This window comes from Mesocricetus auratus, unplaced genomic scaffold, assembly GCF_017639785.1.
Source record: "Mesocricetus auratus isolate SY011 unplaced genomic scaffold, BCM_Maur_2.0 Super-Scaffold_100014, whole genome shotgun sequence".
Lineage (NCBI taxonomy): Eukaryota > Metazoa > Chordata > Mammalia > Rodentia > Cricetidae > Mesocricetus > Mesocricetus auratus.
Window position 1 is genome coordinate 16,205,929 of NW_024429197.1, and position 16,024 is coordinate 16,221,952.

Consider the following 16,024-nt stretch of genomic DNA (forward strand, 5'->3'; position numbering starts at 1 on the left):
CACTGCAACTTGCTTTGAATGTTTCAATAGTCTATTTTCAAGTAGGTTAAAACCTCTCAAAATGAGAGGACTCTTTGCCTCATATTTTTGTTGTCTTTAAGTTAGAAATTTTGACTTAACTGGGTAGAGTCCCCTGATTTAATTTGTAGATCCCAAATAGCCTTACATGTAAAACTTACCGGGAATTTCCATATGTAACACGTGGTGATAAGGTCACTGATTTACAAGTACTAGTCAGCAATTGCCAGTTAAACGGAACTTGTTTTGCTTTTGGGCTTAGCTTGTTGGGTTTTTACTTTTGACTGGAGCATCCTGTTTGAATTAGCATATTTTTAAATTTATTTATTTTTGGTGTTTTGCCTGCATGAATGTCTGTATGAGGGCATTGGATCCCTTGGAACAGTAGAGACAGTTGTGAGCTGCCATATGGGTGCTGGGAATCAAACTATGGTCCTCTGAAAGAGCAGTGTCTTAACCACTGAGCCGTCTCTCCAGCCCTGAATTAGCATCTTTTAATCGGTTCTAAAATTCTAAAGGAACTTAGAAGCTGCCCTAAAGCAGACTGCTTTTGTCTTTGGTCTTCTTGGATCATCAATGATATTTTTCAGTAAGTAGATTATGATCATATGTTTCAGAAACAGACTAAGTGACTCTTTGTCTTTAATGTCTGAAAAATAATGCTGCTATTCTCGAACTAGAAATTAAACTTTCTGTGTTTGATTTTGGTTATTTTGAGCCTTGTGTTACTATGTAATAGCTCAGGCTATGCTTGACCTCACAATCCTCTTGAATCAGCCTTCCTGAGTGTTGGCATTATAGCTATTAGCCATCATGCTCATATATCACATATATACACAGAGAAATTTCTTAATTTTTACCAATATCAAGTTCTCCAAATTGAGTTACTACTTTTAAGAATAAAGTATATACTTGAAATGTGAAAATTAAATTTTATGAACCTAAAATCTATTAATAGTTTGTATGCACCCTATCCATATTAGCAAGTTTTTTTTTTGCTTTTTGTTTTTGTTTTGTTTTGGTTTTTCGAGACAGGGTTTCTCTGTATTGTTTTGGAGGCTATCGGTCCAGCCCAGCCTTGAACTCACAGAGATCCGCCTGCCTCTGCCTCCCGAGTGCTGGGATTAAAGGCGTGCGCCACCACCGCCCGGCTCATATTAGCAAGTTTTGATTTTGATTTTGCTTTTTGAGAAAGCTTCTCACTTTGTATCCCAGGCTGGCCTAGAACTCAGTTGTATTTCCCAAGCTGGCCTCAGTCCTGAGGCCTGGGATTTCAGTCCTCTCTGTCTTCCTGATGATCTGCTGTGTACTTGAGGATGGTAATTGTGGAGTACGTGAGAGGTGGTCAGTTAATGTTGCCTCTTTTGATTGTGTGTCCATAATAAGTTCAACTGTTTTAAGTAACTTGAAAAGCATTTCTGTGTAGGAAACTAAAGTGAATTTGTTTTAAAGCAATAATGCAGGTAGCTGGAGAGAAAGAATCTTAAACCATTTGTCAAGAGTGACTATAAAAATGGGCTGGCGAAGGGCCTCGAGATATGGCTCACTGGTTTAGAGCACTGGATCCTGTAGTTGGACTTTCCTTTGGGTCACTAGCTTACAAATAATGACATGGAAACATTATTAATTATAAAAGCTCAGCCTTAGCTTAGATTCATTCCCAACTAATCCTTATAATAAATTAAATCATATTTTTTACCTTTGATCTTTTACATGGCTTGGTTACCTTTAGTCTGTGCTTCCCATCCTGCTTCCTCTGCATCTGGCTGGCAATTCTGCTTTTCTTGTTTTCCAGGTCCTCTATGTCCCCAGAAGTCCCACTTAATCTCTTCCTATCTAGATAATGACCACTCAGCTCTTTATTAAACTAGTCACAGTGACACATCTTCACACAGTGTAAAGGAATATTCCACAACATTTCTTCCCAAAAAGAAAAGATTTTAACTCTAACATACTAGAACCATAAACAGTAAGAATAGTTATCAGGTAAGAACTATATATTCACAGCTGGGCATTGGTTGTGCATGCCTTTAATCTCAGCACTCAGGAGGCAGAGGCAGATGGATCTCTGTGAGTTTAAGTTCAGCCTGGTCTACAGAGCGAGTTCCAGGACAGGCTCCCTGTCTTGAAGAAAAAACAAAACAAACAAACGAACAAAAACAGAAGAAAAAGAACTGTATTTACAATGTTCACTTCATTTGTATTTGGTATATTCAGAGAAAATCTTCTATTATTGATACTATCTTGATGAGTCCAAAGTTTTGTACCTAATTTACCTTCTATCATAAGGAAAACTATAACTACTTAGTCCATCAAAGACCCAAGATTATATTACCTGAGTCAACAAGAAGTGCAGAGCAAACAACTTCCAAAACTTAAGAAACAACAGAGGCATTTGGCTGCCTGGACAGTCATCCCAAGGTTCCTTTGTAATGTTGGGGTATACATCTTCAGCCTATGAGCCTAAAATACCTTAGACTTCTGTGAAGCAGAAATTTTGAAGGACTGTCCTTATTTTGTGTCCTGCTTGTCTAATTTGGACAAAAAATTGTTTGCAGTTGAGTCAAGGCCAGTTTCTTGCCCAAATGGCAAGTTTTTGCCATAAAGAAAGCAAACTTGATATGAAGGTTCATCAATACCCATCTTCTTTTTTGAAGTAAATTGGCAGACATATCTCACTGTCATGAAAAGCCCCAGGTTATTAAAATATTTTAGATGCCATATTCTGTAGGACTTACTTGAAGTGTTTGAAGACCACCTGTCTATCTAAAATCTGTTTGACCTTGAAAACATAGTTAACTATAGGTTTGATTTTTTTTTAAATAGGCGACTAGCTACTTACTAACCTTCATTTTCTAATTATCCTAAATAGTTTGTAATAATAACTTTCAAGGACTAGAAATTTACATTATATTGTTAAATGAACTGCAGAAGTACAATACCTTTTTTTGTATATTTTTTCTTTTTCTTTTTAAAATTTATTATACTTAGTGTTCTGCCTGCATGTATGCCTGCAAGGCCAGAAGAGGGCAACAGATCTCATTACAGATGGTTGTATGCCACCATGTGGTTGCTGGGACTTGAACTCAGAACCTTTGGAAGAACAGGCAGTGCTCCTAACTGCTGAGCCATCTCTCCAGCTGAAGTACAATACCTTCAGCAGGAGTAGAAATATATGTACAGTATGTTTTATCAAAAATAACCTCAAATTTGTGTCATTATACAAAATTCCATACTAATGCAAAAGTATTTAAGACTAATGGTTTTTCAGAAGTCAACTCATCAATCCACCCATCATTACTATATTCCCGTTTTCATTTTAGGATGAGATCCTTGAATCTAATCTCCTTTGTTTAGCTTTCTCCCTGACCATGACCAGTAACAATTTTCAACCAACCCCCCTAAATGATGACAAACATCCATAACCCATCAAGTGACCAAAAACCACCCACCCCACCTCTTGGGAATGTGGGCGTTGTGGTTTTTATACTGGTTCCTACTGTCTGTGGGCGAGAACATTTTAAGGGAACCTGAGAAAATTGAGATAATAATCAAGTCCTGGGAAAACTAGCCATAACATTTGTTGTCTGTTCTGTGCAGTGGGAAAGCACAAGGCTTATTTGTAGTTCAGGCTAGAATAGTCTGTGAGGCTGAACCATCTCAACCAGCAGCCTTGAAGCTATTCTGGATGTACAACTCTGAGGAAACTCCCAACAAGGGCAGTTTGAGAGGTTGGATCATGGGGCCACCCATTTTCATTGATGTGTGTTTCCTTTGCTTTGAAAACACACAAACTTTCAAAGGTAACATACATATCTGCATTAACACATGTATAGGCTGTGCATTGTACATAAGCCAGACAAAGATGATTTTTTGTTTTTTGGTTTTATGTCTGAGCAGGTAAAATATATATCACCTATCTTTATGTTTATTTCTTTATGTCTGTAGCCAGGATTTTCAGGGGATCTTCTCTGATCAAACCTGATCTCTATCAGCCTTGAGGAAATCTACAGCCTTTTGTTTTCTGTGGAAACAGAAGCATAATCTCTTCCCCAAAGCAATTCATTTTCTGACTTCCACTTTAAGGTTAATCATTCCTAAAATATCTGACTGTCTGTGTTCCCAGATGTTTGTTACTCTGCTTCCAGGAGGTCTGGTGCCTATTTCTGGCCTCTGGGCACTGTGTGCAGGTAGTGCACAAGCAAAACAACAACATACATTAAATAAAAAACAATGAGTCTTCAAAAAAATGGGCTGCCGTTATGACTCAGTGTATAAATTGCCTAATATGCATGCATGAAAACCAGAGTTAAGATCCTAAGCACCCTTGCAAAACCAGAAATGATGATGTGTGTCTGTTACCAGAGTACTGAGGGAGCAGAGACAGATGGATCCCTGAAGCTCGCTAGGTGACCAATGTGGCGTATGCCTGAGCTGGAGGTCAGGATGAAAGCCTGTCTCAAAAATAAAATGGCTCAGCAGGTGAAGGTAGTTGTTGCTTAACCCTGATTACCTAAATCTGATCCCTGCCCATGAAAGGTAAAAGGAGAGAATCATTTCTGCAGAGTTGTTTTCTGACCTCCACGTGTGTACACAGTGTCGTGCATGCACTCAAACACACACACACACACACACACACACACACACACACACACACACACACACACACACACACACACACACACACACGAACGAGCGGCTTGGGCTCTTGAGTCCACCTAGTAGAGCTCTGTTTAGACTGAATGGATGGATAAGCAGCAGCCTCCTTCCTATGTCTGTGCCCTGCATTGTCTGAGAGCACAGCCCTGCAAAGTCCTGTCTTATCAGATGCCAACTTTGCTGAGATTTTCTTTTCCTAAGATGTTTCTCCTTCCTTCCTTCCTTCCTTCCTTCCTTCCTTCCTTCCCTCCCTCCCTCCCTCCCTTCCTTCCCTCCCTCCCTCCCTCCCTCCCTCCCTCCCTTCCTTCCTTCCCTCCTTCCCTCCCTCTCTCCTTCCCTCCTCTCTTTTTCTTGGTTTTCCAAGACAGGGCCTCTTTGTATTATTTTGGAGCCTGTCCTGGAACTCACTTTGTAGACTAGGCTGACCTCAAACTCAACAGAGATCCACCTGCCTCTGCCTCTTGAGTGCTGGGATTAAAGGCATGTGCCACCAATGCCCAGCAAGATGTTTTTTCTTAGAATACACAAGAAGAAGGAACTTGAGCAAGAACTCAGTCAGTACTAGTGCCCCAGATGAGAAATATGTCCATTAGAAAGAGGACTACTTTCCCTAATCATACTAGAGGAGAAACATGTATAGAACCCCTGTTTTGTCTTATTTTCTACTTTGGTTTATGAACCCTGTACCTAATCTAGTCTACTAATGAAGGTCTGAAAGGAAGACATACCCCCAGCATGTCCCTTTTGCTGGGGGACTCTTCTTTCTTCAACGGGGATCATACGTGTTACAGGTCAACCATAGCGTTTAGACTCCCTGGCACATGGGAGCTCAGTGAGTATTGTTGAATAAATGAAAAAGGGCTGGGGTGACAGGGTCTCTGGTTGTGCAGCAGAGATCACTAGGTGTTTTTTTTTTTTTTTGTCTCAAGATAAACTAACTATCGGCAAGAGGAAACGGAATGACGATGACGAGTCTCTGGTAGGTGTGGAGATGGCAGAGAACACCGACAACCCACTGAGATGTCCAGTTCGGCTTTATGAGTTTTACCTGTCAAAATGGTAAGGGGTCTGTATGTGCTTGGAGTAGAGGGCACTCTTCATTCAGCACAAGCACATTTGGGTGTGCCTCTGATTTCATATTTTTTCCATCCTTATGTCTGCCTAGATTTGGAACTAAGAAGCAAGCCCTCTTTATCTAAAATTTTTTCTCCCAAATTTTCTTTAAAAAGCATAAATCACATCTCATTTGATCTTTTGCAGTGTTGTGGAGTCTGATCTGTAGTCATTTATTTTTTTTATAGGAAACAAGTTCTGAGGTTTTTTTAAATTTTTAAGAGGGGGAGGCTTTAAAGAAATTCAGCTCTATATTTTAAAAAGCTGGGGTCTGACCAGGCCTATCCTCATCCCCATGCTAAGCATGCTCTCTGCTTAGCCATACAGTCTTAGTTCAGAGTGGAAAGTTTTAAAGAATCTCTTACTGGAATATGTGACACAGACTAAGAGTACATTTATAATGACATCAAGTGACCTTAGGATTCATTTTCATGAGTTGACATGCTCTACTCCTAGCAGCATTTGAACTGAAGTACGTGATTTATGCTGCCACCGCCACCACCCCCTGTAGGGTTTCATGTACCCCAAGCTGGCCTCAAACTGGATTTGTAGCTAAGGATGACTTTGGATTTCCTAACCCTCATTACTCCAACTTTAAATTTTGGACTGCACTGTCTGCCACCATGCCCAGCTAGCTGTGCTCTAAGTCTGCCACTTCCAGTTCAGTTATAGGTTGCTCCTGGGAGAATGCCTGTGATTTGTTACTTAGGAAGTGAGTCATGTTGGAAAAGCTCAGAGCCACTCTATAAGAAAGAATGGTGTGTATTTTCAGTGTTCTGATCTCAGTTTCCCTTTTTTTCTTTTATCTTTTCTGCCCCCTCCTGTGGACAGTTCCGAAAGCGTGAAGCAGAGGAATGATGTGTTCTACCTTCAGCCTGAGCGCTCCTGTGTTCCTAATAGTCCCATGTGGTACTCCACATTCCCAATAGACCCTGGGACTCTGGACACCATGCTGACACGCATTCTCATGGTGAGAGAGGTACATGAAGAACTTGCTAAAGCCAAATCTGAAGACTCTGATGCTGAATTATCAGATTAGGACGGGAGTAAGGTTCCTGTTTCTATGAGCGTGTGTGCACCAAGCTGTGAACGCACTCGGCTGTCGGGAAGATGCACAAATCCAAGTCCTCTTGACGAACAGGCAGCTCCTGGGCAACAGTGTGGCTGCAAATGAAACCCGAGGGGAGGAATGTGAATGAATTGGCAGGGAGAGAGTCCATAGACATGGTCAAATGACTAACCAGTTTCTGAGTGGTGCATAATCTTATTTTGTTTGGGAATAAGAAATTATGGAATATTTTTAAGGAAAACTGTTGTATAAAATTCTACCATAGTAACCTTAGTTAGAAAGGGGTAGCTTTGGGGTGAGACCCTGGCTGCAGTAGGCTATTTGAGCAAGCTGTTCATGAAAGTCAGGAAAGAAATCATTACAAAGCTGAGAGTGACATCAAATGACGCCACTGAGACTCAGCCTTGAAGATCCAATAAAAATACTCATGTTTTTTGTAAAAAGATAGTGGTCTTGATTGATTTACACTGCCAACCCACTTATGTGAAGGATAGAAGAAGCCTTTGGTACTTGGACTGGAGGCCCCTCACTGCTGTTGTTAGTGTGCCCTTTTCATTTAGGGTCTTACCTTCTCCACTGTGGGTGGTTGAAGGGAAAAGGATAATGTTCCACAAGCTGATTATGTACACAGAAAATCTGTGGAGTCCATTAGAGCCTGGGTGTCTTGAACTGTTTGTAGAAAGCCCACTAAAAGCCCACTTCTCTGGGTGCAGGCTTTATTGCTGCTGTCTCAGCCTCAGCTGTGGTGCACAGACATGGAGGCTCTCCTGTTTCCAGTTTTTCCCCAATGGCAGCTTTTCTTCCATGTTTTACTTACCTGTTCCCAAGGACTCTTCCTGTCCTTTGCACCAGCTTCTGGAGGCCCTTGTCATTTCAAAAGGAATAATCTGTCTCCACAGTTCCGACAAACGTGGGTGATCCCATAGACACACAGTATTACGCAGCTTTCTGAATTGTGGTAGGGAAGGTCGTAGTAGGCTTCCATGTAAAGCATTTGGAAGTTGACTTTATTGCCCCAAGGAACTTGAAAGTTAGGGATTTGCGGTTAGAGTACAAGATGATTGACTGTTTTACATATCCATAAGAAAGTCTTACAGCATTATTCCAGATTCTAGCTGTCTTAGTTCTATGAGGATTGCAAGGCATAGGTGTGTGCGACATTATCACACTGTCTCCCTCTTCTCCAGTCTCAGTTTCTTCCTTACAAAATTGTGACTCAAGCTTTTAATAATATTGGCTAATTACTGAGCTTCTTTAATTGAAGTTAATTTGAACTTACAGCAGAACTGAGAGAAGTCATATACTTCTTCCAAAGTATCACCTTGAGAGACTTCAGTGTGTCCCATATTTTAGGTGGGGGTAGCAAGTTTTATTTTGTTTTTTAAACAAATAAGTCATTTAAATGCAACAGAATTTTAAATGGGCCTTTTGACTTTGTATACCTGGTGGTTCTGTCCTCTGCCTGTAACAATCTCCCTTTTGTTACTAAGAACTGTGTGAAAGAAGTAAATCTGCCCCAGTCTGTATGGTTAAGTTCATCTGTGTTTGTCATTTTTGATGGGGAACTGCTTCCTTCCAGACCTCCTTTGATTGAAATGGAAAGCAGTTGGCCTGTCTGATAAGTCACCAATAAACCATCCAGAAACACCAGGTGTCCAGTCCTGCTGTATCAATTATGATTTGTGTAAACACTAACATTTCCCATCTGTAGTTGTATGAGAAACAAATACTGTTAGCTTAGTAGATAAATTGTTATAAAATACAAGAAAGAAAAAAGTGTATCTTTTAAGAGAACAACCACTACCCGATAAATGACTATATCAGGGCCTCAGCTGCATGTTAGTGCAGGGGCTTCAGACCCCTAAACTAATTTTAAAACTGGTTGATCATCAGTCATTCCTCATAAATGTAGCTGTTTGTTGTGTCAAATTACTTACTTTTTACTTTATTAAAATTGTGTAAAGTCACACTCCCCACCCCAGGAGGGTGAGAAAAAAGCATCAGCAAACAGAACGTGAGCTTGTCTGTCCTGCTGCTCCTTGGTCTTTAACTGTCTTTGAATTTTCCTTTTGCAGGAACCACAGAACTATTCCCATAGAATAAAATAGTATATTTGTATTTGATGGGTGAGCTCTTTTTCTTTGTGGCTTTAAAAAATTTATATTTTTTATTTAATCTTATTGGTATGATCCAAGATATGTAAAAATACCCCCCCCCCAAAAGGTAGTTTTCAGAAAAGTTCCTTGGATTTTCTTCAGTTAACTTCATGCATTGTCTCACTGCAGTCGTCCTGTGGCTTTCTTTCTGTCAAGACTTGGTTCCAGGCTGGGAGATAGCTCAGGGGTGAAGAGCAGTAGCTGCTCTTCCAGAGGTCCTGAGTTCAATTCCCAGCCACCACATGGTGGCTCACAACCATCTGTAATGAGATCTGGTACCCTCTTCTGGCCTGCATGCATATATGCAGGCTAATTACTGTGTACATAATAAATAAATATTAAAAAAAAAGACTTGGTTCCATTTTTAGGTGATTTTTAACCATATTAAAAGTCCCAAGCCGGGTGTTGGTGGCACACACCTTTAGTCCCAGCACCTGGGAGGCAGAGGTAGGTGGATCTCTGTGAGTTAGAGGCCAGCCTGGTCTATAGAGTGAGTTCCAGGACAGCCTCTAAAACAATACAGAGAAACCCTGTCTCGGGAAAAAAAGAAAAGGTCCCAACAATTAGAAATAGCAAGTGGCATACAGGCCTCCTTTCCGACAGCTCTCTTCAAGACCGAAGTGTTTGAGATGATCAGGGTCGGTCTGACACTGGGCTTATTCTCATGGATTGATGGGGATTTCGATGAGAATGTGGAAATAAAGAGTGCTTTTTCCTAGTCTCTAGAGGTGCGTTGGCACTCCACTAAATTCTGTGTAGACCATTTGTATAGGCCCTATGACATTCCTATGTTTATGAAATTCTTTTCCCCCCAGATAGACTGTAAAATAGGTTTCTGTAAATGAGTTCGTTTTTCCATGTGAATACAAAGGTTCTTTATAGTGACCATTTGAAAGCTCAGGAGGTTATGAATGAAACACCAATGCTCCCAACCTCTTCTATACTAATATTGCCCATTGTGATACTTGTTACCATTTACCCATTGTGACATTTTTTTGTGAGGCATTGTAACTTATTGGGAGAATTGCTGGCTTTGGGGTCTTTCTGCTTCCTGTCTCGGTGAACCCTAAGTAAATGAAAAACCTCTGTTCATGTTTCTCCTCTGTGAAGTGAAACGGTAAGGACTTCTTTAGTTGTTGGACCTGACTCAGGCGGGCTTTCAGGTGTGAACGGCTCCTAACCTCACCCATCCCGTGTGCACCCCTGCTTGAGTTGCTCCTCTCCTTCCCACCATGTGGACTCTGCAAACTGAACTTGGTTGTCGGGCTTGGGGACAAATACCTGTATCTGCTGAACTGTGTCTAATCAGTCCTTTGTTTTTGTTTTTGCCGTCTGTGTACACATTGCACATGCAGTAGCAATGCATGTGACTGGAAGGACAGTTTGAAGGAATCAGTTCCCTTGTGTGTTCTGCGGAGAACTCAAGTGCTCAGCAAAAGTGCCTTTACCCACAGTCATCTCATTGGCCCCAGAGGTAGGTAGGTAGGTAGCTATCTGTGTGTTTTAGTGTCCGTGTGCCATGATGCACGTTGGGGGGGGGCAGAGGACAACTTGGTGGAGTCAGTTCTCCCCTCCACCATGTATGTTTCAAAGTAGAACTCAAGTCATTGGGCATGCTGTAAGTACCTTTACCCACTGAGCTATCTTCCTGCCAGAGTTAAGAATTTACAATATATACATATCTCTTGGTTTCAAATGCATGTGAGTCCTTAATAAAAACCCGGAGTCAGGGGGTAAAAGCTGAAATACCAGAGAAGCAGAGCAGCCAGCCACTTAAGAGTTCTTGCTTCAACCAGTGCTCAGACCGAAAGGGTGATCCTGTCCTCACACTGTATCCTGAGACTGCTGCTCAGACTGCATCTGTCTCTAGGAACTCTCAGACTGCCCTGAGCTTTTGTCTCCTCCTACCTTATATTCCTGTCTGTCTAGCCATATCACCTCCCAAGTGCTGGAATCACCTTTATGTGAGCTCTGTTTCCCTTCTAGACAGATTCAGTCTCGTGTAGCCCAGGCTGGCCTTGAACTCACAGAGATCCCTTTGCCTCTGCCTCCCCGAGTGCTGGGATTAAAGGTGTGTGCCACCACTGCCTGACCTCTGTGCCCAACTAATGGCTTACCTCTGCACTCTGATCCTCAGGTAAGCTTTATTTGTTATAGCTTGAACAAAATGTTACCATACTTACGTTTTGACATTGTGGCTCCTGCAAAATATTGTAATTTGCAGATGATTTCTGCATCTCAAAACCAAGTATCCAGGGGCTGGAGAGATGGCTCAGAGGTTAAGAGCACTGACTGTTCTTCCAGAGGTCTTGAGTTCAATTCCCAGCAACCACATGGTGGCTGACAGCCATCTACAATTCAATCTGGTGTATATGTAATAAATAAATAAATCTTAAAAAAAAAAAAACCAAGTATCCAGAATGACTTGTGCAGTGGTAACACCAGCAATAGACAGTAAAGCCAGACATCAATCAGCACAGCTACCCACTGCCCCACTTCTGCAGTGGGCTGTCTGCCTCCCAGCACCCTTCCCCATGTCTCCACTGTCTGGCAGGTGTCTTAGCACAGCAGTGAAGGGAAGTATGAGTCTGAACCTTTGTATCTGCACACTTAAGTTTGCTCTGAGTGCTGCCAGTAGGACTGCTGCTGGTTTTCCATGCTCTACTTTTTTTTTTTAGGATTATTTATTATGAATACAACATCCTGCCTCCATGTTTGCCAGCAGGCCAGAAGAGGGCACCAGATCTCATTATGGGTGGTTGTGAGCCACCATGTTTCTGGGAATTGAACTCAGGACCTCTGGAAGAGCAGTCAGTGCTCTTAACCTCTGAGCCATCTCTCCAGCCCATGCTCTACTTTTCTGTGGCTATGATAAGACACTGTGACCAAGGCAAATTATGGAAGAGTTTACTGGGGGCTTCATTAGTGAAGAGCCTGGCAGGCAGCAGGCTCTGAAGCAGCTCATGTAACTCAGGAGCACAAAGCAGAGAGAGACACTGAGTAGAGTAGTGTGATTCGAAACCTCCAAGCCCACCCAGTGACACACTTCCTCCTACACGGCCATACTTTCTAATCCATCCCAAACAGTTCCACCAGTGGGGAACCAAGTATTTAAATCGGTAAGTCTATGGAAACATTCTCATTCAAACCTTCACACACTGAACTGTGCTTCAGGGGACTTTGCTTCATTTTTTTAGTGAGTAGCAAATTTGCTTGTTAATTTTTTTCCCCCAAGACAGGGTTTCACTGTGTGACTTGGTAGAGCAGGCTGGCCTGGAACTCACAGAGATCCACCTGCCTATCTCCGGAGTGCTGGGATCAAAGGGGTGCACTGTCACCGCCTGGCCTGTTTAAATTTTTATTATTGTATTTGGGATGGTAGTATGGAGAGCAGAGGGAGCCCTGAGTGAATGAAATCCTGAATGAATGTGTATTTTGACGTGGTGTGGCCCGTCAACACCAATGCCAAAGCCATTAACCTGTATAGGCCGGTCTCAGAGATACAGCAAAACTTTTCTCAAGAATCCCAGTATGGCTGGGCGGTGGTGGCGCACACCTTTAATCCCAGCACTCGAGAGGCAGAGGCAGGCAGATCTCTGTGAGTTCAAGGCCAGGCTGGACCGACAGCCTCCAAAACAATACAGAGAAACACTGTCTCGAAAAACAAAACAAAAAAAGAATCCCGGTATGAGGGGCTGGAAAGATGGCTCAGAGGTTAAGAGCACTGGTTAGTCTTCCAGGGGTTCTGAGTTCAATTCCTACCAACCACATGGTGGCTCACATCATCTATAATGAGATCTCATACCCTGTTCAACACACTGCATGGTAGGTAGGTAGATAGATCTTTAAAAAATCCTTTGGTGTTTATCTTAAAAAGAAAATCCCAATATGAATGTTTATGGATTATTGATCAGTGTGAGCAAAGACACCACAGCTTCTTCCTCCCAGATGCTTACAGCCTGAGACGGTTCATCTGCAGAGACTTCCTGCTGAGAGTAGCCAACCCTTCTTGTGCTGTACATACTGAGTAAGCATAACAACCTTCCTGGTTCAACAGAGAGTTAGAACCACTCCTCCATCACAACTTCACTGTACATAGCTGTCCTTTCTTCATCCCTTCACCACCCCCTAGCTAGAGTTGCAGGGCTGAGGCACCTAAGATTGGGGCAGGGATCGCAATACATGTTATAGCACATATGGAGGACAACTTCATGACATTGGCTATCTCTTTGCACTGTAATTTGTAGGTTCCAGGAATTTCGCTTATACCTTCTCACCTGCCCCCCTTTCTGCCTATTTAAAGTTAATAATACAGGGACTGGAGAAAGATTACTCAGGCTGTCAAGAGCATCGCCTGCTCTTGAAGAGGACCCAGGTCAGTTCCAGGGATCTAATGGCCCCTTTGGGTCTCCACTGGCTCCTGCACACACATGGCACATGTACAGGCTTATACAAATACACATTAAGTGTTTTAAAGTATTTTTATTAAAAAATACACTCTTTTTCAATTTTATACTTTTGGTTGTGAGCCTAGCCTTTAACATGGTGCCATCTTTCTAGCCCTTTAATGTTTTAAAGAACAGCTTGCTACAGTTAAGCTGGCTTGGAACTCATGCTCTCCTTGCTCCTGCTGTTAGTCCTGGGGTTACAGGCATACTGCAGTGCTCCCAGCGAGCTGTGCCTCTTCATATTAAGCATATTTACCCTGTTGCTTTAGTGGACCTTAATCTTCCTGCTAAGATTTATACTCTTCTACTCCTTTGATCTTGTCTACACTTACTGTATTACAGTTAGGGTTCCAGAATGCTAATAAATGTTTTTTTGTTTTCATAGTATTGGCTATTTCTGAGTACAGTTTTCGCAATGGTTACACTCTATCTAAAATGTGCTTTTTGACCATTTCTCCATGAGAAATCCTCCCTTCTCCCATTCCCTCTTAGGTTGGCCTTGATGTTGGTATGTTGGTAAGGATGACCTTGAACTTGTGACCCTCCTGCTTTTTGAGTCTTATCCTTGAAAGTATTTATTACAGTTAGGTGAAATGAATTTGTGTATGTGTGTGTTCTGAGTATGTACCTCATTCATTACATTTTCACATACTTCTATGAGTTCTTGTTTCCACTTGTTAGATTTTATTCATATTGACTTTTTGTGCCACCACATCATGTTTAATATATAGGTGTGCATGGGTCTTTTGTCTGTGCACCATGTGTGACTGACACCCGAGGACGTTAGAAAGTGGAATTGGCACTCCTGGAACACGAGAATTAAAGAGTTATGAATCACCATGTGTATGCTGGGAATTGAACCTGGATATTCTGAAAGCAGCTGGTGCTCTTGACTTCTGAAGCGTCTCTCCAGCCCTGTTGCCTTAAATTGCTGTTGTGGAATTGCTGGTGTAGATAGTGTGTTCACTTGCTGTCAAATTTATGAGTGAGTAGGAGTCCACAGCTGTCTGACAGTCTTTTTTTGGAAAAAGAACAAAGCCAAGCTCTGTACTGCCCTTGTAAGTGGCTTAATCATGATCTCCAGGCATCTCTGGGTTGCTGTTGGGAACTATTGGGAGCTGGACCTCTGGGAAGCAGCAGCTCTGGGAGGAAGGAAGTTGTAGACATTACAGACCACCACCACCACCTGCTGCTGACAGTAACTTCAAGGTATGCTGATTAACCGTTGGCATCAGTCTCACATTCTCTATATTTGGGGAAATCTTGATTATTTTGGGTTTTAGTTTGTTGGTAGTAACTCCTCTTTGGAGAAAGAGATTTTATTAATAGGAAACAAAGCATTTTATGTTTTCAATCTTGGTTATATTTTAAGTGCCTCCTATAAATAGAAATTTACCATTATTAATGGTGTATGGGGCAGGCAGGATCAGGAGCATAAGACAGAGCCTCACTTTAAGGCAGGCCTGAAATTCACCATATAGCCTGGACTGGCCTCATGCTCATAGCAACCCTTCATCCTCACCAGTGCTGAGTCACTGTGATTAGTTCTGGTGATACTTGTTGCTTACACTCCTGTAGTTTTTAGTAACTGTTTCCACCCCAGTCCTGCCTTGTGTTTTTGTTTTTAAGGGTGTGTCCCTTTGGAGTTGGAATCCTAGAAAGCCACCCAATGTGGCAGTTGGGATTCCAACTGCCCTCCTCTGTAAGAGCAGCAGGTGCTCTTAATACTGAACCAGCTCTTCAGTTCATTTCTTTTTGAAGCCCCAGCCTGGTCTCAGACTTATGGCAAGGTTACCTCAGCCCTCTGAATGCTGGAATTACAGGCGTGGCACCACTGCACCTGGTTCTATCCCTGTTTTCTGATTGGTTGGTTGAAATAATCTCTTAGTTGGTTTATGAATTGTAATAGGTTCTTGTCCTGATATTTAGGGGTTCTCTCAAAATATTTACAACATGGAACAACCCGACTTAAACTCTAAAAGTTATGAGCATTTTCCTATAGATGATCTTACATACCCATGCTTACCTCTTCTTAGCCAGGCCATACAGAAAGGATTATTTATTAACACCCAGTAGGTAGACAGAAGTGATAACCAGATGTTCACACTTGGCTGTTAGCTTGTCAGTCTCTTGTGTCCTGGCCCTGCTAGCTGTTCCCTGATGGTGTTGGCTAGAGTCACTATCCGTTGTACACTGAGACCTGCATCCCAGCCTCTCTCTGGAATATGTGACAATGGGTACATTCATTTTGGTATTCTTGAAATGCTGAGAACTCAAAAAGGAACACTACTGCCCAAAAATTCTTAGTACATCCTAGAACTTAGGATGCTCTGTGCCCCTCAGCTTGGTCAGAAGTCATTTTTGTGTAACCAAAGGTCAAAATCAAGGAGCATCTATGGCCAGCCAGCACTCATATGGCACAAGCCCACCTACCACGGCAGGCTGGGGCCCTGTACCACCAGCCAGTGTGCTAAGGCAGGTTTTAGGATGATGACCAGTGGTGGGCCCTGCAATGCAGGTCATGGGTGTAGCATGAAATAGCATAACCTAGTAGCCAGGCA

General features: G+C 42.2%; 1 protein-coding gene across 5 annotated transcripts in view; it reads left to right on the plus strand.

Annotated features, from left to right (window-relative positions):
- Positions 1 to 8,977, plus strand: part of Zmym4 (zinc finger MYM-type containing 4) — a 119,293-nt gene extending 110,316 nt beyond the window's left edge. For all 5 annotated transcript variants that reach the window (XM_040756612.1, XM_040756611.1, XM_040756614.1 and 2 more), the window contains 2 exons: positions 5,607 to 5,736; positions 6,622 to 8,977. In XM_040756612.1, the coding sequence (XP_040612546.1) occupies positions 5,607 to 5,736; positions 6,622 to 6,829 (338 nt within the window). In that variant the 3' untranslated portion in view covers positions 6,830 to 8,977. The remainder of the gene's footprint in view (positions 1 to 5,606; positions 5,737 to 6,621) is intronic.
- The last annotated feature ends 7,047 nt before the right edge of the window (positions 8,978 to 16,024 follow it).